Here is a 25559-nt window from a genome sequence, read left to right as displayed (position 1 = left end):
GGCAACATAGGATGATGACAGCGCACTTTGATGCTGCTTCCTTCTCTCCGGCTCTGATCTCAGAGATAAATTCTCTTCTGTGGAGCACAAGCAGAAAGCTGCTGGTTTCAGAGCTATTTGAAGAGGCTTGAAGCTTCGAACGAGGACAAATAAAACCTCTGACCCGCTAGGATCAGTGTTCGATTCCACAGCAAACAACAGGTTATTTTTTTCAGCACTGCTGTTCGTGTCACTGACAAAGTGTCAACAGCCAAGATTAGTTCAAGGACAGAAGAAAAAACGGTGAGGACATGGAATAAAGTGGAATAACGGGGAGATGGATGGCGAGCAGAGTAAAAAGAGAAAGCATAATCAAAAGAAACCAGTCAAAGACACACAGAGCTTTTGAGTCGGTGCTCCACATCCATCCTATTAGTTAATGTGTCACTCCAATAACAAACAGGCAGTGACACTGAGTATCTACCACACACACACACACACACACACACACACACACACACACACACACAGTCTATATCAAGCAGCATTGCTATGGAGGACAACGTTTATCGTATCTGTGAAGCCAAAAACCTTCATCAGTTATTTATAATCTTGGTCTCATGAATAGTATAGTTTAAAGAACGATGTCAAAGATCAAAACATTCAGCCTGAACCAATTCTAACACCGATCAACAGGCTGCACCGAGGAGAGAAAGGGGAAGACAGGAAGCCATCTGATGAATCAACCACTGATAGGAAAAGAGCAATAACGGAGGAACTCGACTCACCGAGAGGATAAAAGAAAAGAGAGCGTTTATTATTAAAAAAGAGATGGAGATGGGTAAAGAGGCAAACGGCCGATTAAACGATGAGACGGAAGAGAAAAAAGACGGAGCTGATAAAATGTCAGGGGAAAAACAAAGAGATATAAAGCAAAAAAAATAAAATATTACATTTGATTGATAACAGTTCCTGTAATAACCTAATTATTATGTTTCTCCCTTAGGTTTGAGAGCTTGAAGACGGCTGACAAACACATCTTATCAGCGCCATCTGTCACCAAATCACTGCTTAGCCAACTGGGAGTGATGGGACGAGGTGAGGGGAGGCTGCATGAGCATTTTAGTGAGACTAGTGAGACTGACAGTTATCAGGCAGCAAGCTAATGAGCCCATAAAGTAGCTTCATGTGCATGTGGGCGATGTTGGAGAGCAACCTGTCGCCTCACACCAATATGAGCAAAACTCAGGTTCCTACCAAAATGACATATAAGCACACGGGTGAGTAAACCAACAGTGTGACGCTACAAAAACACACAAAGACACAGAAGCAAAAGAAGCCGTAAAGCTCAGATAACAGATGAAAGAAGCGAAAAGGAACATATGTGAAACTGTGTAATATGTTGTTGTGACATCATTTCACCCATATAAGCAATTGGCAAAAAGAAGCACAAAACAAGTATTGTCGCACTATTTTCACACAAAGAAACTTTTACCGAACTGAGAGAAAACCAATAAACCGAAATTGAACAAACGCAAACATGGAAAAAATACATGGATGCAACAATCCAATGTACAGGACCGGTGTTAGACAGATGTCAACATTCACAATAAATAGTTTATTTGTTAATGTCATAACATTCATAATGGGCTGCTGTAGAGCTGAAAAAGTAAATTAATTGAAAAGAAAATTGCTGGTTCCAGCTTCTGAAATATGAGCATTTGCTACTTTTCTTGTTTTATGTAACTGTGAATTAAAAATCATTGAATTTTTACAATTGGTACAAGTTTTCCTATTTTCAGATTAATTTCTATACATTGTTCACTAGTGTCGAGCTTTTATGCAACCACACATGCATCCAGCATATATATATATATATATATATATATATATATATATATATATATATATATATATATATATATATATATATATATATCGCTCTCTCTCTCATCGGTCAAGCCAAAAACCTCATCAGTCATCATCATCTTGGTTCTCATAAGTAGTATAATGTAATCAACTATGTTTCATGCAGTCAAAAATAGAATCTAAAGACTGTCCATCCTTCCTTCCTTCCCACAGGTGATTCATATGGCCCAATAATTAGTACAGTTTGACTGACACACATACGCTTATTGGTTTAGAGCTGATGACCTCACTGTGTGACATCACGTCTCACTAAAAGTTTATAAATAGAACCCAATCGGCTGATCAAGTTCAGAGAAGACGCCGACATCCATCCATACTTCCTTCACACCAGTGATTGTATGGCCTAATAATTAGTACAGTTTGACTCTCTCTCTCACTCACACACACATACAATTGAAACACACGTTAAATCCTGAATAGACAATAGAAAAAATGCTAACTATAAACATTGCATATTACATGGTTGACCCTATCGAGATTAAATATCAAGTAAAGAATGTCGGATCCTATTATCTCCCTCTGGAGTACCAGAGATAATACACATGCTGGTCAAAGTGATTTTTCGCTCGGAGAATGGAGAGATAATTACTTTTACTTTGATTTAACATCTGCATCATTCATCGCAGCTGGGCTTCAGTCTGCTTTCGTCACACAGTGGTGCTTGGCGGCAATATGCGATGGTTGCTTGTAATAACAACATTTTAGCCTCAATCACGCCCCCGGGAGTCACAACTGTTGCGCAATCAGCGCACCCAAGAAGACATATTTCATGTCACCTCGAGGCGTCTTGAGAGCGTCTATCCACAGAGCAGGTGGCCGCTGCCCATCAGCGGGAATACAAGTGGAACTCACATGTTTAAGTTCTTGCATGCGGTCCTTCATGGTTCCGGTAAATGACTCTTATCCCTCCAGTTCCCGGTGTCTTCTGGGTGCGTGTGGTGATGGAGCGGCGGGGCGGAGACCGACCGAGGCGAGGGTGCGCGTCTGGCGGCGGCGAGGGGAGTCGATTTCCCCACTTTGGTTTGGGTGGTGGGACCACTCCACGGAGCCGGGTGACGCGCACTAAAGGTGAGGCGAGGCCTTCCGCCGTTAACCCATTACGCACCTTCAATTCCCTTCTCAATCCGCACTAATTGATCCTTCTTCTGAAACGCACCTCTTTTCTCTGGAAGTTTCTTTTTGTTCCGTTAAAGTCGGTCTGTAATCTCTAAGGCTGGACTGACCAGAAGCGACCAGCTGAAGCAGTCCGGCTGAGTGGGGACACTGGTGGGTTTGATTATCGATTGAGCAAGTTCAGAGATAACGCCCAGGCGGCTGCAGGCGTGCCGAAGTGCACAGCGCCCTCTGGCGGCTACACGTGATGCACACTGTTACTATACAGTAATACACTCAGAAATGTCATACGTTTGCTTCTACAACTGCATACAAATATAGTTGAGTTCCTTTAGTTCCCCTGTTTGAGACGCCTTCATAAGGCCATGTGGGACTTTCAATTCTATTCATTCATGTAGTACGGTTTTCTTACGAAACACACATTTTAATTACCTTTTCAACAGTCAACATTTCTTTATTATATTATACAGTAAGTATTTTATGCGCTCTACTGATAACAATCTACATAAGCCATCAAGCGTACAAAAATGTGTTTTCCCGAAATTATTTAGTGATAGTTCCAGCAGCAATGAGTAATTTGATTTGAAAGTTAATGTACTTCCCTTTTCCTCTTACGAGCCAGATCTTCTCTCAACATATGGACTCTCCCGTTTTAGAAACCTTCATTAACGAAATGAACCGAAATGAACATTTTGTATATGTATGCTTTTGTAAACTGTGCAGCTTTCACAAAGGCCGTTAGTTCAATTTCTTCTAAATTCTGGAAAAATAAACAAATCTATATAACACAAATCTCTGTTTGTAGATTTTTAATAAACGGCTGATCAGAGATAGATGAAGACGTGGCATTTGATAATTAATAAAGAATTGTAATTTAATTCTTTGACGTTGTTGGTGCTGTCAATGTCAACTCTGTCTCCACTGTAAGCAGTACGGATGTCTGTCCATGTACTTGGTATCTTCCAACGTGAACATGGAGAGGGCATTCAAACACACAACCAAATGTGGAAAAGGATTGGCCATGATCGCATTTCACTGTTGCATCTCCTTCCCTTGGATTAAAGGAGTTCAAGTCCAAACACTCTGCAGTTCGAGGGGTGATGGTGTGCGGCGGTACGGACGAGAGCTAATGAAGGCACAGCTGCATGAGTCACTTAGAAATTAGGTCTTCTCTGACGTGCAGTGTATTTTGTGTCAGCTCGAACCTCCCTGCAGACCAACAAACACACAGCAGAGAGAGAGAGAGAGAGAGAGAGAGAGAGAGAGAGAGGGCGTCAGCAAGTGTTCCAGTATACAGCTGATCAGAGGAGACTCAGTGAGATCTAAACTTACGTATATTACATAACTAAGAGAAGGAATATTTCAGCACAAGATAATACATTCAATTATTTGTCCTGACAGAGTCTACAACACAGTGTGGTTATTAGTACATACCGTCCCTGTCTTCTCCTCCTCTCCTTCTTCTCAAGGATCCAATCTTTTCCCTTCTTCGCCGATTTCCCCTTCATGTTTTTGAACCGGGATCTTCACAAAGACAAAGTGTGGCTGATTAGCTTATTTATAATGCACCTTGTTCTTTGTGACAAATCGCATTCACAACTCGTCGCCTCTGATGCTGAATATTTTACACATCCAGTCTCTTCGTGAAACCAGGAGGAGCAACACTATGTAAAAAGGGAGGAAAAGCTGCCTGACGGGGTTTCAAGCGAGACAGGACGACGACCCTTTTCAGATTTCTCTCGGTCTTTCGGCTTCATCAAAGCAGGTATGACTGAACCTGCACTTCAGGCCGAGACCTGTTTTTAAATGCTGTTTTATTACAGACCAAAAAAACAGAGTGAAGTAGAGCTGCAACTAACGTTTTTCTTGATTAATCGTACTGTCTATCATATCTTTCAGTCTCAATATTCAAATGACTTGTGCTGTCCAGAAGATATGCAGTATGCCATCATATTAGATAAAGAAAAGCCGACAGTCCTCAGATTTGAGAATCTGAGAGCAACAAATGTTAGTCATTAAAAAAGAGAGAGTCAAATCATTATTAACAAATACATGGACATGTATGGGTTATTTACAAAATGCCTAACATGGAAATTTCTATCAGTAAGCTAGAAAAACAAAAGTAGAAACAAAGAAATTTCTCAATCTTCATCCGACACTCAGACGGCCTCATTTCACCATATTGCATTATTCTGATACATGAAAATACATCAACAAATAAATACAGAGGACAAACAAACTCTGCTACTTCATCAAAACATCACAATGAGCAGTGTCTCCCTGCTGTGAATAACTTTACCTTTGTCCTGAATACTGGACCTGGTTTGCAACAGCTCTGTCTGAGGTTTCTAATCCCAACCCCTGGAAAGAACAAACAGAGATCACATTGATCATTATGTAGCTAAATAAAATGCACACAGCACCATATCCACTAGAGCTAACTCCTTTCACGCTTACTTTGGGAAGGGCTCCTGTTACTCCAGCAAACAGACACAGGAAGAACCTGCAAACAAACAAGATGTGTGTGAAATCAGGGTGACCATTTTAATCTGTGATAATTAATCACGACGCTAATGTGACAAACAGTCGAGTGAATATGAATGTCCTCGTGTTCTCATTAGCCTTCTGTTGCTAGTACACGGCTGCTGATTTCACAGGCCATTAAGAAGGAATCAATTGCAAAAGGCTGCGCAGAACTAAAAATAAAACAAAGATAAAAAAAGCCCAGCTTTTATCATAGCGACGGACTTTTTAGCCTTGGTGCTGTTGGGGTAATCCACCACCATGCCTCCACCGAAGCCTGCCCGCATGGCCTGCGTCGTGATCAGCTCAAGCTGTAGAGAGAGAAGAAGAAGACAGAATTTAAGTAATCTGCAGAAAACATCAGGTTTTAAATCCACAATGCACAACGTTAGTTCACCTGTTCGGAGTTCTCTGGATAAAGCTGGAAAACTGCACGTGCGCCTCTCGACTGAAAGACAGAGTGAGGAGAAGTAAGGAACGGTCTTCCTTGTAAAATATGGAATCTGGATGTTTGGATTTTAGGAGTGATGAAACCTTACCAGAGAAGAGTAGAGAGTACTAAAGAAGGTGTAGAGTCTTTTCGGAGGACTATGTGACCTCTTGTCTGCATTACAGAGCCACTGCAGAGCAGAGATACTGACAGGGAATAGTGCAAAAGGTAAAGGAAAAAGTCAGAATTTATTAAAAATTGTAATGTTTTTATAACATAAGCATGTTCTGTTGTTCACCTGATGCAACCGTCGAAGGTGCCGGCTCGGAAAGGCATCCCCTGGCCCATGTCCCCCACTAAAAGATCTCCTTCTACTTCTCTGTCCAGTGCAACATCTGTCACAGAGAACACGTGATTCTGATTTCAGAAATTTATCCACATGTCATTCAGAGGGATACAACGAAAAACTCTTGATTTAATTTGTGTTTAATAAAAAAAACATCAAACTTGAAACTAGACAGGGATCTAGGGATCGTTAGGGATCAGAATTGTAATTCCTGTTGATTGTGAAGTTGGTGGTGTACATTTTATTATTTTTAATAAACATTAACAATTCAGTAGATGCATATATGTTATATTTTGTTTTACAAATTTAAAAAAAGTAATGTTTAAGTCGAGCCAGATGTTTCCTCACAGATAAAATAAGGATCCCAGGATGTTGGGAGCAGGTAGAAGTACTAACTGCTCATTTCCCTAAGTCTAACCATTTCAGAAAGTTATCTCAACTAATTAAATGATATCAAATTATGAACATACCAAAATCTCAGATGATATTTAGTATATTATCCCTATATCAATATTTTACAGGTACGTCATCCAGCTCTGGCTTCCTGTTTAAATGCATCAGTGTGAAACTAACCCAGCATTGCGGTGCTGATGTCGACCCCGACCCAATAGTGTCCCTCCTCTGACAGGTAGTCTCCGCTGAGACCAGAGCCGCACCTGAGACACAGCGGACAGACACTTCACGTCAAAAACACAAGATTACTGTTTTATTCTGGATCTTACAATGTGTTACGGTAAAATAACACAAGACTATTATAACTCCCACTCTAACTCACTGCATCTAAGCCACCATGTTTCTATTAAATTGCAGATTATGCAAAATCGCTCTACTCGTAGACATCATCGAGAACACGGATTACCATTTGTGTTAGAGTGATACATAAACATGTCTTCAATGATACACAATGTACATCATTTCTAGACCATGCTTAGTCTTACGATGACCCTATTATTACATATTTTATCATTTATTCCTCAAAGCATTGCTTCAATCAAGTTAAAAGTGTTGCTACATGTAAAGACAGTCAGTGTCACTCCCTCACCCAACATCTAGCAGGAAACATGGCTGTCCCTCCGGCAGGCTTAAAAGCTCTACAGCTCTCTCTGACATCTGGGTCTGGATCTCAATCATTCGAGAGCTGTGAAGGAGCAAAACACCCAGAGATTAGATTAGATATTACTTTATTAGTCCTGCAGTGGGGACATTTCAGGATTACAGCAACAAACAGAGTAAAGTGCATGCAAGAGACATAGTAAAAAAATCAAGATAAGCAATATAAATCTGTATTCTGGCAATAGAAAAACATTCTTCATGAAACAAGTGCTGCTTTATGTGGTAAAGTGCCACCGGACTTGATGCTGGACTTAGAAGATGCCCATGCAGCAACGCTCTAAAGCAAGTCTGCAGAATCAAACACTTTTCACACTACAGTGTGTCTGTCGTTCTTAAATAAGTAAAATTCTCAAAACACACCCGAGCAGCTCGACATTATTGGGGCTAAAACCGTACTGACACACAGGGGGGAAGTTTGAATCCGACAAACATAGCGACCACAATGACAGGAAGTTATTCACAATAAAACACACACACACACACACACACACACACACACACTCACTTCTGAGAGTATTTCTTTGCCTCGACTTCATTGTAGTACTGCGGGGAGGAGATCACATCAGATTAAATCATCAATACTTCAATGAAACAGTTGACTCAGGTTGTGGCCCCAGTTTGTGTGCCTCTTATCAGAATCAGAACCATGTATTGCCTCGGATGTTTTCACGTACAAGGAATTCGTCTTGGCAGGTAGTGCATAACATTAAACAATAAACACAGTGCAAGAAATAGGAGCATGACATTTACAATTTAAATGTACAATATAATATTAAAATAAAGTGCACAGACAAACAGATAACAGTACTTTAGAGTAAACATGTAAGTATATATATTACTATCACGAGTTACTTCAATATATGAGAAACAAACAAACTAGAGCTAATTACAATATTGCTATTATTTGCATTGGTATATCTTTAAAGACCCAGATCCCAGCTGCTGTTGTTAGCTCCGTTAGCTTAGCACAAACACGACAATAAACTACGTCACTGACCACATCTGGAGGAGCTGAGTGCTCGGGCCGTCGACAGTTGGAGGCCATGGCTGTCCTGTTGTGCAATCTGAAGATGAAGGGAAATGTGTAACATCAGTTCATAAACAAGCTAGATGTTGTGATAGCCAACGGTCCACACGTGAAGACCGATGACGTCAAACACACGCGACGTAAGAAGTACTTCTTCGTCGAGTTTAATAAAAGCAACACAGCTAAAACAGACGCGTATGTCGCCACCATGTGGCCACCCGAATAGATATGTATTATATAAATATAATATGATTAACACATTATTTTAATGCACAAACGCATGTCGTTCTTATATAATGAACGTGTTGCAACATTTTTTTTCTCATAAAATTCAAGAACAAAAAAATGAATTACATGCCTAAAACACTATAAATTATTTTAAAACATGCTACATTAAATTGCAATATATTTAGGCCAAGGTGTTTCACTTGCAGGGCCTTAACAAAGATGTAGAAGCTATGCCTCCTTTATTGAAAATCATTAAATAACTGCTACATGTTTGATGCCCAACCATCCATATAATATTTTTCCCAGAATAATCAAATTAAAAGGTGTTTAAAAGAGTGTCCTTCAGTGTCATGGCCATTATTACTAGATAACTAATCTAGTCGATAATAATTACTAGACTTTCAATCCAAATCAAACCTAAACCTATAATTATATCCCTTTTTTTAATCCCTAAAAGCAAATCTTAAAAGTGTGTCATTACATAACAGCATGTTATCCAAGAACCACACAACGATTTACAGTTTTCTGTCAAATGATTGGTCCAATTGCTCGGGTGCTATATTTACTTCCTGTAAACAGTGACTCCTATTGGTTCACCGTTGAGTGACGTAGGCTGGCCGGATGCCGCACCATTAGTCCCGCCTCCTCGCCGACCCGTTGTCGGCAAAATGGCCGCGGTAGGTCAGAGGCTGGGCGCCGGGGCTTACCGGCTGTCCACGCTCAGAAACGGCCGCAGTCGACCGGTGAGCACCGGAGCAAGTCCCGGTGCTCTGCTGGTTACCTGCGCGCTCAGTAACAGTCGGTTAAAAGACGAATCGACCCGCGATCAACGTGAAGCTCAGCCGAGAAGCGGAGCAACTCTACGCAACTCCGAGAACCTTCCAAGAAGTGGAAGTAAACCGAAGACTTTACTTTGCGCCACTTCTTTGGAGCTGGACTCGTCCCGTTTGATCAGAAACAGCTTGCAAGCTCACGCAGCGGCCCTGTGTGTCTCCGCGAGGCTGCAGCCTCCCCTGCAGGACCGGATAACACCCTGGACCAGAGGCGCTGTCTCCATCCGCCCCGACGCCCTCAGGTGCCCTCAGCAGCTGCGAGCCTTCTGCACGGTCGTCTTCCTTCTGGCAGAGCATGGGTCACACAGCCTGAGGCGTCTGAAAGTGCATCCTGATGCCCTGCCAGCCTCCAGCAGAGGCTACAGCCGCAGCTCCAAACATGCTCCTCTGCTGCACAGAAGCAGGACGTCCTATTACGACACCCTCAAAGTATCCCCCGCTGCCACGCAGTCCCAGATCAAGGCGGCCTACTACAAGCAGTCCTTCATCTACCACCCGGACAAGAACCCGGGGGACCAGGAGGCCGCCCAGCACTTCTCTGAGATCAGCGAGGCCTACGCGGTGCTGGGCAACACCAGCCTGAGGAAGAAGTACGACCGAGGTATTCTGAGCAGGTCAGACGTGCAAAGTCCGTCCTCCAGAGAGACCATGAGCAGACCCACGGGCTGCCCGCAGCAGCAGCACAGAGCCAGGCGCGTCTCCAAGGACAAGACCATGTTTGATTTTGACGCCTTTTACCAGGGTCACTACGGGGAGCAGCTGCAGAGGGAGAGGGACATGAAGGCCAGGAAACAGCGCATGGAGGAGCAACAGAAGGAGACGCTCAGCAAGTGGAGGCAGGGGAAAATGATGGAGATGACTGTGGCGATGCTGCTGGCCATGGCAGGCTTACTTCTGCTCAATCTCAGCAAGCCTTGAAGCAGCAAGCTACCTCAGACTTTTTTTGCAGGTGTTGCACAGTTTCTGACTATTTTTAGTGAGCTGCAGGAGTAAACAAACACCAGATAACTGTGTTATCTCTTAAAGGCCACAGATGGGCCTGTTATTCATAAAGTTTGTCAAGACAGCAGTGGAATATATTTGTTTTCCTCATGAATATAGGATCTAAAGCATCACACACACACACACACACACACACACACACACACACACACACACACACACACACATACATTTACCTATAAGAGGTGATCATATGAAAACCTCATAGCAGGATGTTTGAGCATGTAGCTGCTTCAAGAATCCCAAAGCCCCCCGTGTATGGGTGACACCATTCATGACAATTAATGTATTATTAGTTTCAGAGTGACACAATCACAATCTTATAAAAGTGCACACCCGCCCAGATGAACATGAACACATTTGCAGGTTCAGTTTTATTTTTCTATCATCAATTGTTCAACCAGTTGTGACGTTATGTGTTTATTTAGTCACTCTATAGTGACAAGTCTGAAGCCAAACAACGAACCCAATTCTGTTCATCCAAATACTGCACAAGGATTGCTAAATTATGTGTCATGTTAAAAAACAACAACGCACAATTCCTCTGCCTTTCCCGATACACTGGATCTGTTATGTAGAAAATTACTTTAAAGTGTAAAATTACAAGTAAAATACTAATTATTAGGAAAGTAACACACTTTTCTATGCCTTCTTTCAGGTGTTTATATGTACATACACAATGCCACATTATGGTGACTTTGTGAGGGAAACAGGAAGCAAATATCATACAAATGTGATTTATTTGTCAATAATCATAGTAGATATGCTGTTGCAATTACCCAGCATGTATTTTATTTTTTTTTTTTGCAACGTTATAAGATGTGACCCCTAGAGGGCATCTGTGTACCTCCAGATCAAACTGTCTGGGTTTCAGCTGGAGGCCTGAAGGGCTCAGTGAGTAAACTGTGTGGAACGATATTAATGCAAGTTATGGAGTCTCCGCCTGCAAAGAGCTGCTGCTGCTGACGGGATGTCTGTTCATTTCCCCGAAGCTGCTGCTTATTAGAAACATCAACAAGTTCTGTGGTCAAAACAAGTAAAACTGTGATCTTTGGATCTGGTTCACTAGCTGTCGCACATTTATGGACTGACACTGAACATATTACAACTTGAAGTGTGTTCACATAAGGACCTAATTATGGAACATGGGCTGACCGTGTGATCGAATATAAACAGAAACTAAAGAAAACCACACGTCTGATTTCACGCTTCTGTTCTTATGGTGCAGATGAATAAATAAAGTTGAGACAAGTCATCTCGACTGAGCGGTTTCTTAAATTAAATAAGAACGATGTTGAACTCTTAGACCTTTCTGAGCTTTTAATCGCCAACATTTCGGGCTGATTGTGACGTTTATGAGTGAATAATTGCAAAAAAATGTGTAATAGTTTGTTCACATTTTATTCACAGAAATATAAAGTAGTATGTCAAGTACATCACTTTGTACAAAATTGCACAGACTCTTCAAAACTCAGTCAGACAACAGAAATGTAGCTTTAAGAAAATAAAAGGGAGGCATGAGCAATCTGTGATATGGGCTCCTGCATCAGACGGCTGTTTCATCAAGAAGAATCAATCAATTGTACATAAATAAGACTCGATAGGAAAAATGTAATTTACAGTTTATTTATGGTTTAGGAATAAATATGTTTCAAAAATAGGATTCAAATTGGCACATGAACTGCTGCGTCCGCTCCTCGACTGACTGAAGTTTCACCTTTGTAGCTAAATGGCCACGCTTGAAAAGACAGACGTTGACTTGTTTATTCCAACTTAACAAAATGTTTAAAATACAGTTGCTGAAAGCTGTCTGCTTGTCTATTCGTGTATTCAGGCATCTCTACGGTTTCTGCCCTTTTTCTCAGAGTTTTTTTGGTGATTTGGGGTTGTACAAAATTAATTTAATTAAAAGTTTGACATTTTGGGAAGAACACTGATGAGGAGAATGATACCTGGACTGTAAATGTGAAGCTACAGCTAGCAGCCTGCTAATTTAGTTCAGCACAAAGACAACTCTATTACTTTAAGAGGATATTTTGACTGCTGTTTTGTGTTATAACGAATGTGCAGGACCAGGATGTACATTCTTACAGTATTTCGTGGTGTTACATTTATTCTTGTTATGAATTATTAACTTACAAAGCTTAAACTCGGCACTCTGTCGGCAAAAAGTAAAGCAGCAAATACACATCTTCTCATTCAAGCATGGCCACCTAGTTCCCTTGAGCTCACTGCCTGTACCGCTCCAGGCCGCACAAACAGTACACAATACTGCCTCCTTCCTAAAATACAAGTCCCCCGTCCCTCCGAAAGCCTTAATGCTGGATTTGGTATACTAATATCTTCAAGGCATTACTTCAAAGTGAACTACAGCATATGTAATCTACAGGTTATTGATATGATAAGCTTGAGTACAGAACCAGCACCAGAAGGAGGGACCTGGAAAACCACGTTTTAGAAACACTACTGTAGCACACCGATCATTGAAAAATATTTGGACTCTATTACATCACCACACACTCATAGAAATAGCCCGGTATGACAGCAAAAGGGGAGCCACCCTGCCATATTCATACAGGCTGAACTTGTGTTGTTCACCTTCCACTTCAACACTTTTAAACTGATTTCTAACACAACACATGACCACCTGTGTATGTTGCAGCCACCAATAAAACTGTGAGAACAAAACCATTTCAGTACGCAAAGATATGCATGTTTAGTGTGTTTTAAGCAGGAACATTACGGTAAAGTAATCACCTGCATTCACTTTTGTGGCCTTTGTGATTATGCAAGATGTTAACACCATCCTCCTTGTCGCTATGGGCAACAGTCCATTCGAGTCCAAGGTGCTTTGTCAGGCATGAAGATCTTTTTTTCGGCTGTACACCGTTGAAGAAAAACATCTCTGAGCTAACACTAACACACCCGTGATTGCTGTGCCGATGTTGGAGCAGAGACCCAGAGCAGGGCTTTGTAGGGAAACCCTGCAGGGACCGTTAGGATATCCGGGGCAGACTCAAAGCAGCTTTACAAACATTAATGGGATGCTCTCTGGAGCTCAGAGGATCTCTGAGGGGAGGGACTGTTTCTTCAGGGTCATTTCAAACTCTCAATCGTTCAGCGGGGTGGTGACACAGGCTCTGCTCCCAGGGAATTGTGGGTGAGGGCGAACGGGAAGTGGTCAGAAGAGATGAATCAAAGCCATGTGACTCCACTGGACGACTTCCTCTTGCTTTCTCCGCCTACTCATCTTCCCCCTCTGCATTTTCTTCATGTCCGTTTCTTACTGTGGCCTTCTGTTTCTCTGCTCACTCACATTCTTAACAACTGAGTTTGAAACAAAGCTGCAGACCATGATAGATTTATCAGCGTGGACACACTGCTCGCCATGATTTTGCCTCCCTTCTCAAATCAGAGAAACAGGAAACTGCCTTGAAAGAAAAACAAACAAACAAAACAATGGGCGATCCAGTGATTTGGACCATTTTTTATCGGCAGCAGAGCGTCACACGTCACCTCTAACACTGAACCCCGCCCCGGGCCGCTCAGTAGAAAGAGTACTGGTTCTCCACTGCCCGAGCCCTGCGAGTCCCGTCGGGGTCGTGGTAGTCATCGGATCCGCCACTAGAGGCCTCCAGCAGACGCTCGGAGCTGTTGCTCCGGCTCTGTAGCCCTCCTCCTCCAGTACCTGGGTCGCTGCGGGAGAGGGAGGGAAGAGCGGTGGGTGAGGAGGAGGTGCTGGAGGAGAGCGGGGCATCGGGAGGGGGCCCTGCAGGCACTGGGATCCCAGGCGGGTGGAGAGCCGGCTGGGCTGAATCTGTCCAGCAGCCTGCATCCCTGGGTGGGGTGAGGACTGGAGGCACAGTCACATCTGTAGCAGATTGTGGGAAGAAGAGAGAAATAGAAGACAGAATAGATGAATCTGAGCAGCTAATAATTGTTGGTTTCCACCTGAAAGCCAAAGGCTCCTTCACAGAGCAAATAGAGACAGCGTGGGCCTCCTTTAATATGCTTTTTCTTGGTGGGCAATAACACCGACAACACTGGTGCCAAAGACTAGCCCGCCCAGTGTGTCAGTGGAGCTTTTCACCCCCTGAACCAAACCCTCACTCTATGTCACTATGTGTATGGGAGGGAGTGCATGAGTGTGTGTAGGTCCAGCATTGGAGGAGACAGAGGACCTCTTTGTGACCACCGGGGTGGGTTGGGGCCAGAGGCTCGGCCTGCATGCAAAACTCCCGCGGTATAATCGCCCCCTCACTCTCCTGTACAGGAGGGCATTCATGCCGTGCCAGGAGAGCAGAGGGCAGGAGCAGTATTAGGACATCTCTTTTTCTGGAAGTTTCCTATCGCCCTCCGTTGCCCTTTGGGGTTTTCTTTGAAACATATATCATTATTTTGTTTGTGTTCATGTAAAACATGAAATCAGATCATGATCATATCTTTTAAAATCTTAAAACTCTCAATGCTCTCTCATATGTATTATCTAATTATCTAGTCATCAGAAACTCATTGGAAAATAAAGTAAAACAAACCAGGACTCCGTCTGAGCAAACTGAGAAATACTGTTTGAGTTTGAACTTGAATAACATTTTTAGAAATGACCTTGTGGTCAAATGGGACTTTTTCAATGCCCTTTTTTTTACTTGTAATAGTTGGAAGGCATTGACAGAATACCAGATCCCTGAAACCAAGCAGCTACATTTAATTCAGCCATCCATAATTGTATTATTTACACCTGTTTTTCTCCCACTGTGATGTGTCAAAAAGTCTTCCATGAAAAAGATGAATTACCCTGGAACCTAATCTCTCTAATTCTGCAGCTGCAGCAGACTCCTCAGGTCATTTCACACACAGCTCCACCCGGCAACCTGAACAGAGGGCTAATCAGACAAAATGCATTAAAATAACATAAAACACCTATATTGTGTGTTTTCAGGGACCGTAACTTAAGTCTGAATGGTTTGACCTTTCCAGCACACCTGATATTAATGAAGCACCCATTAAGCATCTAATCTGGATATAAGAAACTGTGGAGTAATGCACCTTTATTTACAAACATTAGGCCTTTGTTAAAAAGACCCCCCTCACAGTGTCTTGACATCAACCGATGATCATCTCTCCAGTAGTTGTGACGGGTTTGTGTAAGATGGTGTATGAGCAGTTTTCCGATATTTTGTCGCGTACCTGTCGTGGAGCTTCGCTGCACTTGTACATAGGAGCGTAACGTGATGTCAGCGGAGCCTCCAGATTCGAGGGGGATGGGGTGGGCGTGGAAGTGTCTCAACATGTCCGACACGGTGTGGAACCACAAGTGGTGGACGTGGCACTGCCCGTTCTCATTCACCGACAAGCGCAAATGCTGGGAGAAGAAAGGGAAAGAGGGAGAGATTGGATATTAACATTGGGGGAGGAACGTTTGTGATTCAAAGGAATTAAGAGGGAGAGAAAGGTGGGAAGAGAGAAGGAAGGGAAAGATAATTAAAACAAAGACAAAGCGAACGCCTGAAACAGACAGACCAGGACAGAGGTCAGGGCATTATCTCTCGCTGTGGGAAACGAGCAGCAGAATGCCAAGGCTGACACCAGAGGAAGAGGCGGCAGCTGACACTTCCTCAACACTGCCGGCGAGCAGGATGTGATGTGCAGGGATCGTGTTACATAAGAGACCACAAAGTGTTGACGTTACTGCATCTTTTCCTGGGCCTGATAACTAGATATGTGAGTGAATTAAACTGCAGTTGGGAGGAGAGATACATGTATTCTAAGTTAAGTTAATTCATGATTTAAAGAACACTAAATGTATCAATAACAACTGTTTTAAGTCTGTAATCAAGTAAAACAAAATAAAAAATGCTGGTTTCAGCTTTCTCAAATATCAGACAATATTTGATTACATATCACTTTAAACTCAATACTTACTACTTTTTTACTGTGATTCAGACAAAATAGGTAAAATGAAAATGACTCTTGTCTTTTTATATTTTAGAAACTAAATTGAATACATAACCTGAATACAACTGTCAAAACATCTACAAATAACAAAACTAAGAGTTCAACCACGTAATAATATGATTTTCCTCTCTTTAATTGTCTCACCTTAGCTTTGCCCTGAAAGTTGAAGGTGAGGACGTACTCGCCCGGCCGCGTCTCGCTCTGACGAATCACAAAGAGCCCGTGGCTTCTGGCCCCGCCTGCAAGCACCAACTGAGCTGCACGCACGCGGGACAGCGTCCCGTGGAACCAAGGGTAACCTGCCAGGCTGGCATCGCCATCTGACTCTTTCGCTCCTTCACTGCCAACTGAGTCAAAACAAATCAATGTTTTCTGTAATCTTTTTTTCTGTAATTACTTGCCGGCAGAGAAAAGTAAATGTTTGTGCTGTTACCTGCAGAGTAGTTGGAGCCCTGGGCCTCGTGGGACTGCAGGAAGCGCTCTAAAGGCATGTGGGACGGGTGCTGGGTGAAGGGGGGCTCCCTGCAGCGGACCGAGGGGGCGCTGCAATGCTCTGCTGCTGTCGGACACGACCTCTCCGGAGCACGATACACACCTAAACACATTTTTGTATTTTAACAAATTCATGTGGACTTAAATGGTATAAAGCAGGTGCTGCAGAAAAACTGAAAAGAGTCTTTGCTCACCCTCAGACAGCAGCTCACAGCTACAAGAGGCCACCATGGAGCTGTCTTTGGAGGCCTGACCATGAGGACACAACGCCAGCTCGATGTCATCACCGCTGTCACTGCAAACAAGCAGGCAGGTCAGGAGAACTGCAGGAGCGTATACACGTACACACGTGTGCAAACAAACATCACAGAGTCCTAACACACATCCAAATCTTACAAACTAGGTCACAAATAATCTTTCTGTTTACGTCCTGCCTCAGGAAACTGAGGAGGAATGTCAGTGGTGCAAGCTCGCCATGTCTGTGCGAAAGCAACCTGTCAAAAACTCCGCTAATTTGATGATTAATGACTGTGTGTGTTTCCCCTTTACCATCCACCCTTTCCCTCTCTTCAATCTGCAGCCAACAGCAAATATTTATCTGGTGGTTTACCCAGGGTCTATGCAGTCCTGGATGTCAGCAACCCAGGAGTTTTTCTGCAGCGAGTCGATGGTTTCCAGGATGTACTCTCCCCCATTTTCCACCTGTGGAAGCAGCCAAACACTGCGATCACACACTGAGCTCTATTCAGTGGACCACAGAACAGGGAAAGTTCAATCTTAACTCAGCAATTGCATGAGGGGAGAGCTCATTCTCCAACAACCTGTTTTTGTATAGAATCACAGCTGAAACTGAGGCAGGTGCACTTGTGTTAAATCGCAAAATGGTTGCAGTTTCTACCTTCAGAACAAAAGTGTTGTCCTTGTCGGGCATCTCCAGCGGCATGGTGGTCCTCACCTCCACGATGGCTGACAGAGGGATGCTCACTTTGGGCTTTGAGGACTAAAGTGAACATGCAAACATATACAGAATAAAAGGTCACATTTAAGCGTAACTATAAAAACAAATGCTGTACTTCTGCTGCTACTGTGTGTTTATATTGAATCTGCATTGTTTATTCTGATGAAACCACAACATTGATCACTTGTTAAGTCATAGAATTTAATCAGGAAATACTTAAGATTGTATGTATTTTAGGGGTTTTAAGGGGTCACGAGCTAAACATGTTGGGAGCCACTGCTTTAAAAGATGTCAGACAATAATGCATATGTATATCACAGTGGACCGATAAACACATGTATTACGGCAAACGAAAACTAAAAATATTTGAATTGCCGGCTCAACAAAACTGTGCATCACTCCATGTGTGGTACTGCAATTTGGCACATGTGTAATATCCCCTAAAAGCATAATATGTAATTATGACTGGTCCAAAGTTCAAATAAATCCCTTATTACATCCTGTAGGAGGCAACTGCAACACTTGTAAAAGTAGAAGCTTTTAAACTACTACACAGAGCTTTTAATTAGTGGTACAGGTTTGAATAGCTTCACTTCCCCCTGTCTTTAGTGTTTAAACACAACCAAATTCTATGGTACAACATATAACAGCAATTAACTGCATCCCGTGTCTTAAATAACTCATTCAAATGAAACAATGCATGGCAACATTAAAAGAGTAGGGAAGAGTTTCCAAAAGATTGCACAATGTGCAAAAATTACTCCACGCCCTGAGTTTTCATGGCATCTCATATTTCATCACTGCGCTTCTCTTCTCAGCGATAATTCATGCTGACTGACCGTAACAAACATAAAACAATTTACAATAAAAACATCCTGGCCTCAATTTGCCCTCTGCAGAGAGTTGGCTCCAGACTATAATCTTGACGTATCCAGTGAGGGTGTTTGAGGTATTGAGCTGTGTGTGTGTGTGTGTGTGTGTGTGTGTGTGTGTGTGTGTGTGTGTGTGTGTGTGTGCGTGTGTGTGTGTGTGTGTGTGTGTGTGTGTCAGAAGAGGCAGAGCGAGAAGGAGGCTGACTGATGGTCTGGCAGAGGCTTATCAGCTGATCTGTCTGGAGCAACACTGTTCTCATCTCTATAGTTGGCTGCCATCCACACCCACAATTCCTTTCTCTGGATCAGATGTCAAAAACCACTTCCTGTATTAAACCATTTGACCATTTCCTGTACCTCTCTAGCACAGCACAAGCCCAATCTCAGTGGGAACTGTTGAAATGTGGTGCAAACCAGTCTTAACCAGTGCAGATGACCGTATGCGTGTAGTTAGTGTGGTCAGTCTTTCTATTCAGTGCTGTGTTTTTTTTAGGGTTGATCTACGAAAATGTAATACAACAAATGAAACAATATATTTTTGTTTTGAGGTATTTGTTTGAAGTTGTTGTGTCAACTTGTTAGAAAACAGTTTACTGTTCAAACATTGAGCAGACACAGTCATATTAGAATGAATGGCATGTTTCGGGTCAACTGATGAACGTAAATCCAATATTCGCACACTTTCCTTTAAGGTCTGTTTTTGGTCTCTTCAGCTGCTAAATGCTCCATCATGTTCATGCACGGTGATGGCTCTGACAGCGACTGAAGCACGGCCAGTCAGTCGGAGGGAGATTTTATGAGACAGTTTATCTTTCCGACACTGTTGACTCTGCACTGTTATGATTTGTAAGACCCGAATAAGACGGCAGCGATAAAACAAGCCAGAGTGTCTGCAGGGCAGGCCTGTTGAGAAGTGTGCGTTTAATTAATGTGTCACTTCAGCGGCAACCGCTGCTCTGAAGTTTCTCCTAATCTCGGCTGATAATCATTTCCCCACGTGTAGAAGTTAATAGAACATAACAGATCAAACTGCTGAAGCATATTAAGTTATATGTTCCCCCTGCGGCTCTCTCTGAGTTTGGCAGAGTTTTTGAGTGACTCAGAAAAACTATTTGGGTTTCTATTTTTAGTTTGTCACTGCAGACAGTTTGCCAAAGACGAGGAGCGAATCAATATTTATTTTTTGCACATGAAAGGGAATCTTTGCAATCTGCTGCCTCTTACAGAAATCAATGTAACAGCTTCCTCTCTCTCTCCCTCCCTCTCTCTCCCCCCCCCCCCCCCCCCCCCCCCCCCCCCCCCCCCCCCCCCCCCCCCCCCCCCCCACCTGTCCTGACCCCTCTCCCCCGGCTTATCCCCACATTCCCACCAGCCATGATGAAAGGACAGTGGTAGATTTACACACACTCAGCTGCACAGCCTCATGGCCGTCTTAAGGTCAAGGGCAATGATCTGGAAATCCCACATAGAAAAATGTCAAGTGTGCATTCACGTGAGTGGTTCGACTTCACTTGGGTCAGAGGGGTTGGATTATCAGGCTACATTTATATCCGCGATGTACGCAGGGCAGCCAATAATGATCATTTTCATGAATTATTAACGTATTGATCATTTTGTTAAACACTCTTGAAGTCTAATGCATAATTAGACTTGTCTTGAAGAGTTGAAAATGCTCTTGTCCACCTACTTTTAAACATTGGCTTGACCGAATGAGTTCCTCACTGCATCTGTATTTAATTTTAATTTTGCTATAATAGTAGTGGCTCAAGACTGTGAGATCATTTTTAAGTTGTCTGGATAAATGCTTGGACACTACACCTCAATAAGGACTGTGAGAAAAACATTATTTTATTCATATGTAAAAATGTGTTTGTGTTGCTGTTTTTCTTCAAATCATCCATTAATAACCAACTAATCATTTCAGCACTAGATCCAATTTTGTCTGCCTAATTCTCCTCCTCGTCTGCGTGTGTTTGTGTACCTTGGGTGGTACGTAGAACTCCAGCAGGAACCTCTCACCCCCTTCCTCCCTCTTCGTCTTCCTCAGCAGCAGGCGGCACTTCTGCCACTGTGCAGCGCCCATGCAGTTTGTGTCATCAGCCACCATGTACCTCAGTGCTCCCTCCCTCTGGATCTCCAGCATCTCAGCCTTGTGGCCCTGGGAACCCCGAGGGAGCCGCAGCTTTTGGGACCATTTCTCTCCCCCTGCAGCCTCCCCTCCTCCCCCTCCTCCCCCTCCCCCTCCTCCTCCTACTCCTCCTCCCACTCCTCCGCCGGTAGCCCTCCTTGCTCCAGAGGGACCGTCGGGTTCAGGGGAGGCCCGTCTGTGCCACATTTCCTTCACCCCGTCCACCACACAGAGGCTCATGTTCCTCAGGGAGAAGCCCTTCTTGAAGCGAGCCTTTGGGTGGCTGACCGACACGTCCTCTGAGCTGCGAGACTGTCCCAAAGCAGACACCTTGTGGGTTGACTGGGGGCCCCGGGAGGTAGCGCCATTGCCTCCCCCATCTATCCCTCCCCCTCCACTGTCCATGCTGTCCAGGGATTCACTCGAAGCCCCGGCGTCCTTGCGTCTCTGGTAAAGGTCGTGACCGTAGGACAGCGGGCAGCCCTGGATTCCCAGGAAAGGAACGATGCTGTACTTGGGTGCTGCGTTGGCGCCGTCCTCCCCCGGCGAGGACGCCTGGTTCTCCCGGGCCTGCGTCAGCGCCGCCGAGAAGCACTCCAGGAAGTGGTTCGCAAAGTGTTGCGAGAAGCTGGCATCGGCGCCGGGAGAGTCGTAGCACGGATTCTCCGATAGGAAGCGCTGGAACTTGTCAGCAAAGTCTGCAGCGGAGGCTCGAGCATGGAGCTCACAAAACTCTCGCCAGTCTGGCAGTGGGCACGAGGAGGAGAGCTCCGGGCTACCGGGCACCGCCGCTCCGTTCATCACTGGGCCATGCCAACCCACCGAGGAGAGGCTGCAGAGGGGGAAGAGGAACGCAGTGTTATTGTGGAGGAAAAGACTGCAGCGTGTATGTGTGTAACTCCTGGCTAGAAGATGTGTGAATGAAGCAGACTGCTGAACCAGCTTGTGTCTGTCGGTCCTTATGATATCTACATCTTGATATGAAAGCTACATTCTTCTTTGCAGATTTGCTGTGACATTTATTTATCAATAAAAACATGCAAAAACATATTTAGTTTCACATCTTCCATATTCCCACATCCAATCATATTGTGCAAAATAACATGTTTTAAACAGCCAAGATTAAAAAAATCCCCCTACCCCAAGAAAAATGTGACCCCAAAAATAGATACTTTTCTTGATTATCTTATAAATTTAGTTAATTGTTCAAGTCTCTCCCCTGTGACAACAATGTATCTCCAATTACTGAGCTGAGAGAGCTCAGCTTTGTGACAATTAAGTTTTGAGGTAAAGCAATGCATTTGGTTTGGATAATAAAGAAACAGAAGAAATACAACTTCTACTTTTTTTTATTTATTTGAAGATACATGTGAACGTCAGCTCGGCATATGAGAAAATAATGAATCTCATACTGGTACAAGTTGTCAAAACTAAATATATTGAGTCCAAAAATAAATCCGCCAATAGAGACTATAAACTCCCTCCTGGTCTCTAAAACCTTCAAATTCTCCTAAAATTCCTGAAAGCATGACCTCATTGTCCTCACACAGCCCTGGTGACAACAAGCACAAAGAGTCCAGAATCTGTGACAGGTGAAGATTATACACAGGATGGACATGTCATTGAAGGGTGTAAACAGATCATCAGCAGATTCAATATGACCAGAGATCAACGAGAAATCATCCAGAAAGCTCGGGTCTCAATCAGTTACCAGTTTAGGTTTGTGACAAGCACTCAGATTATCTGAATTCTGCAGCTCGCAGCTCTTCTTTACGGCCCATCAATCCCACTTACTGTTGTTTTTCTACCTAATGAGTGTGTTTTTAAGATATCTCGTCCACTCATCCATACATTCCTCTGCTCCCTCGCATGTATATGTGTGTGTGTGTGTGTGTGTGTGTGTGCGTTCGAATGACTCAGTCCTCAGTGCTGCCTCCTTCTCTGGCCCGAATGGTGCCAAACCATCACATCACTGATAACACTCTTCTCTCTGGTTTTACCACCATCGCGTCAGTAGCAACATCCAAAGCCAGTTTCCACTCCACTCTTCCCTCTCGTTCTCCACCTCAACACATCAGTGACTAATACAGTATCAGTGAATAGCATCGCACAATCAAACACATGTTGGTTTGATTATTATTGTCTGTAAATTACGCAGATAAAGGACATCGTCTGAGGGGGCAAACGCAGAGGAATGGCAAACACTCTGCGGCTTGGCAGTTCGTTCACAATGTGCCATCAGATTGTTTGCTTATTGCAAATCATACATGTTACATACATGTGCACGGCAAAGTTCCCTGGGATTTTTTCTGCATGCAGCTTAATTGTCATTTTCGAAACTCATCCGTGTGGGTGGTCTGTTCATAAAGGATTAGCGAAGAAAAACAAAATCAGTCTGACACACATTTAACTACAAGCCAATCTCGCTCTTTCAATCCCCCGCAGATCTGAAAGAAACAACATGCCAGATCAGAGAGAGGATAATGAGAAGGGGAAGCACACAAGAGTCCCAGCTCTTTAAAAGACCATCTTGTTTCCCGGTGTCAGAATTTCAGAGAAATGCTCTGACGGATACAGACACTAGAAAGGAGAGGAAAGGGTAGGCTTCCAGAACAATAATGAAAAGAACAGCTAAATAAATGTGTGAATGACCCAGAGGAATACAAAGTGCCAATACTTATTTCCTCTACTGTGCAGCAGTGGGTGGTCGGGGGTCTAAAACTAATGTTTTGATTGGAGGCACAACGGTACTGTGTTGTTGTTGTTGTTGTTGTTGTTGTTTTCTCTCATGTTCTGCCACCAGGGCTGAATCCCAGCCAAAGGTCCCGAGAAGGAGCGCCGACAGAAATACATCTCGACAGGTTTAGGACTCGTGAAGCAAATAGGACGAGACAAGATGTTTGAACTTGTGAGGGTGACGAACTCCGAGAGAGAGAAGATGATCATTACAAAGCTAAGCTGTAATAATAACTGTATTAATGGCATTTATTTACTAAAGCAGTCAGTTAGAAGCCATATAATAGCAATGTTTATGTTGCCAAGTGGTAAAGAGAAGAAGAAGAAAAGTCCCTTCTTTGACTGGTTGGACAGTGTGACCACTCTGGAAGCAAAACGAAGATTTTAATCTTATAAGCAGCAGAAAACCTGCAGTGATGAAGACAAGATCATTCAAATGTAAATATCACTGACTTCATAGCGTTTAAATATTTAACTTGAAAATCCCCAAAAGAGCTGAGCAGGCTTCATGGCTCATTAAAAATATAACATTTATATCTGATGTATTACAAAATAAAAAACTTGGCAACTTAAAATGTGTTCTTACAATGGCTTATAACTACTCAAGTAAATGTTTTAAATATAATAATAATATACTAGTAAAGTCGTTACAACTCATAACATAACTATGGAGTTATTAGAAAGTGGAACAGAGTTGATCAAATTAAAATCACTTTTCACTTTCATTCATGAATCCAATACTTCATTCATCCAAACATCCATTCATTCCTCCAAGTTACACCAGATTTGTAAACTAGACTGCGAACCATATAGAGTATCGTAATAATAATGAGCCCACTCCCGATCTGGAGTGTGTGCGTTTTTGTGCGCCAGTGTTGAAGTGTGTGTGTGTGCTGCTGCGAGGAAGTCAATACCCATTCAGCTATTTAAAAACCTGCACTGAGCCAACTTTCCACTCATTCAGCAGAAAAACAACAACACACAGTGAGATGCGTTTCTCAAAACTCCTGTAGCTTCTGCAAAGATGAGGATGTGCCTCTCTCAAGGATACTGACTGTACGCCACACACACACACACACACACACACACACACACACACAGAGTCAGCATGAAACTTAAGCCATGAGGCGCTGGAGGAAGTGGACAGCATTAAGGTTTTCTGAGGCTCAGCAGACTGAAGCAGACTACACACTGCAAAGCATACAGGAGTAACACATGATTGGTTAAGGCCAGAGAGGGGGCAGTGGTGGGAAGTACTTTAAATGACTTTTAGATTCCCAAATTAAGTTCTCAATATATAATAAAAATACAAAGATGGAAGAAAAGTCAAAACATTTCAAACCAAACAGATTCACATCGTGACTCTTCGGAGGAGCCTGGTTGAGAACCACTGGACTTAAACCAGTTGGTCATCAAGCAGTTGCTGCAGTAAAGCGCTGCATTGTTGAACAGCTCTTGGAGAGTGAACAACCCACTGTGGGTGTGGTCACACACTTCAGACCACACCGACGTCGACCAGAGAGGCTGGGAAACCTTCAACCAGAGGTGGCAGCAGAGGGCTGCTTTTCATACTGATGTTGAGTTATTCTTTAAGTTTACAAGTTTAACGTATTAACTACCTAGCTGCTTATTTACACACACAACAGTTACAAAGCAACAGTAACATTCATTTAAAGTTGTGTTTCTGTCCACCTGATCAATCAAAGTCCTATATTTACTCTCTTTTTCACTCTGGTCCGATGGATATTTTGCTTTTGCCACAAAATGCTCCTCTATAATTGTGTCTGACTGCGGTATGGTGTTGAGCAGGTAGGATACTGTACAGTGGCTATTTGGGGCTTTTTCACTGGGGAACTGCCTGCTGAAAACAAGAGTGTACCAAAACAGTAAAGTTG

At 43.2% G+C, this 25559-nt stretch overlaps 3 protein-coding genes across 3 annotated transcripts in view; all 3 read right to left on the bottom strand.

The window, feature by feature from the left end:
- Positions 1-2790, bottom strand: part of stx1a (syntaxin 1A (brain)) — a gene marked incomplete at both ends in the record, with an annotated part of 51615 nt that extends 48825 nt beyond the window's left edge. The window contains one exon of the mRNA XM_079225494.1: positions 2761-2790. Within this exon, the coding sequence (XP_079081620.1) occupies positions 2761-2790 (30 nt within the window). The remainder of the gene's footprint in view (positions 1-2760) is intronic.
- Positions 2791-3496: 706 nt separating this feature from the next.
- On the bottom strand, positions 3497-8573 carry bud23 (BUD23 rRNA methyltransferase and ribosome maturation factor). The gene is made up of 12 exons (XM_079224433.1): positions 8431-8573; positions 7939-7976; positions 7363-7458; positions 6894-6976; positions 6273-6369; positions 6084-6180; positions 5942-5992; positions 5770-5855; positions 5479-5524; positions 5321-5382; positions 4456-4545; positions 3497-4230 (listed from the first exon to the last, which is right to left on the bottom strand). Exons 1-12 carry the CDS (start codon positions 8476-8478, stop codon positions 4176-4178), a joined length of 849 nt encoding a protein of 282 aa, XP_079080559.1. The 5' UTR covers positions 8479-8573; the 3' UTR covers positions 3497-4175.
- Positions 8574-14068: 5495 nt separating this feature from the next.
- On the bottom strand, positions 14069-24783 carry sh2b2 (SH2B adaptor protein 2; the record flags this gene model as incomplete). The annotated part of the gene is made up of 9 exons (XM_079224772.1): positions 24764-24783; positions 20782-21760; positions 17869-17970; positions 17581-17672; positions 17165-17265; positions 16912-17073; positions 16623-16825; positions 15711-15885; positions 14069-14394 (listed from the first exon to the last, which is right to left on the bottom strand). Exons 1-9 carry the CDS (start codon positions 24772-24774, stop codon positions 14069-14071), a joined length of 2151 nt encoding a protein of 716 aa, XP_079080898.1. The 5' UTR covers positions 24775-24783.
- Between the last annotated feature and the right edge of the window lie 776 nt (positions 24784-25559).

Source organism: Taurulus bubalis (assembly GCF_910589615.1).
Source record: "Taurulus bubalis genome assembly, chromosome: 10".
Lineage (NCBI taxonomy): Eukaryota > Metazoa > Chordata > Actinopteri > Perciformes > Cottidae > Taurulus > Taurulus bubalis.
This window is presented reverse-complemented; position numbering and strand designations above follow the sequence as displayed.

What these genes read in the sequence shown, in the direction of transcription:
- bud23 (XM_079224433.1), bottom strand. Translation starts at nt 8,478, where the DNA reads ATGGCCTCCAACTGTCGACGGCCCGAGCACTCAGCTCCTCCAGATGTG. An exon ending in GCAAAGAAATACTCTCAGAA is followed by an intron (nt 7,459 to 7,938) that starts GTGAGTGTGTGT and finishes GCTCCTTCACAG; the next exon opens with CTCTCGAATGATTGAGATCC. An exon ending in GTACTCTCTACTCTTCTCTG is followed by an intron (nt 5,993 to 6,083) that starts GTAAGGTTTCAT and finishes TCTGTCTTTCAG; the next exon opens with TCGAGAGGCGCACGTGCAGT.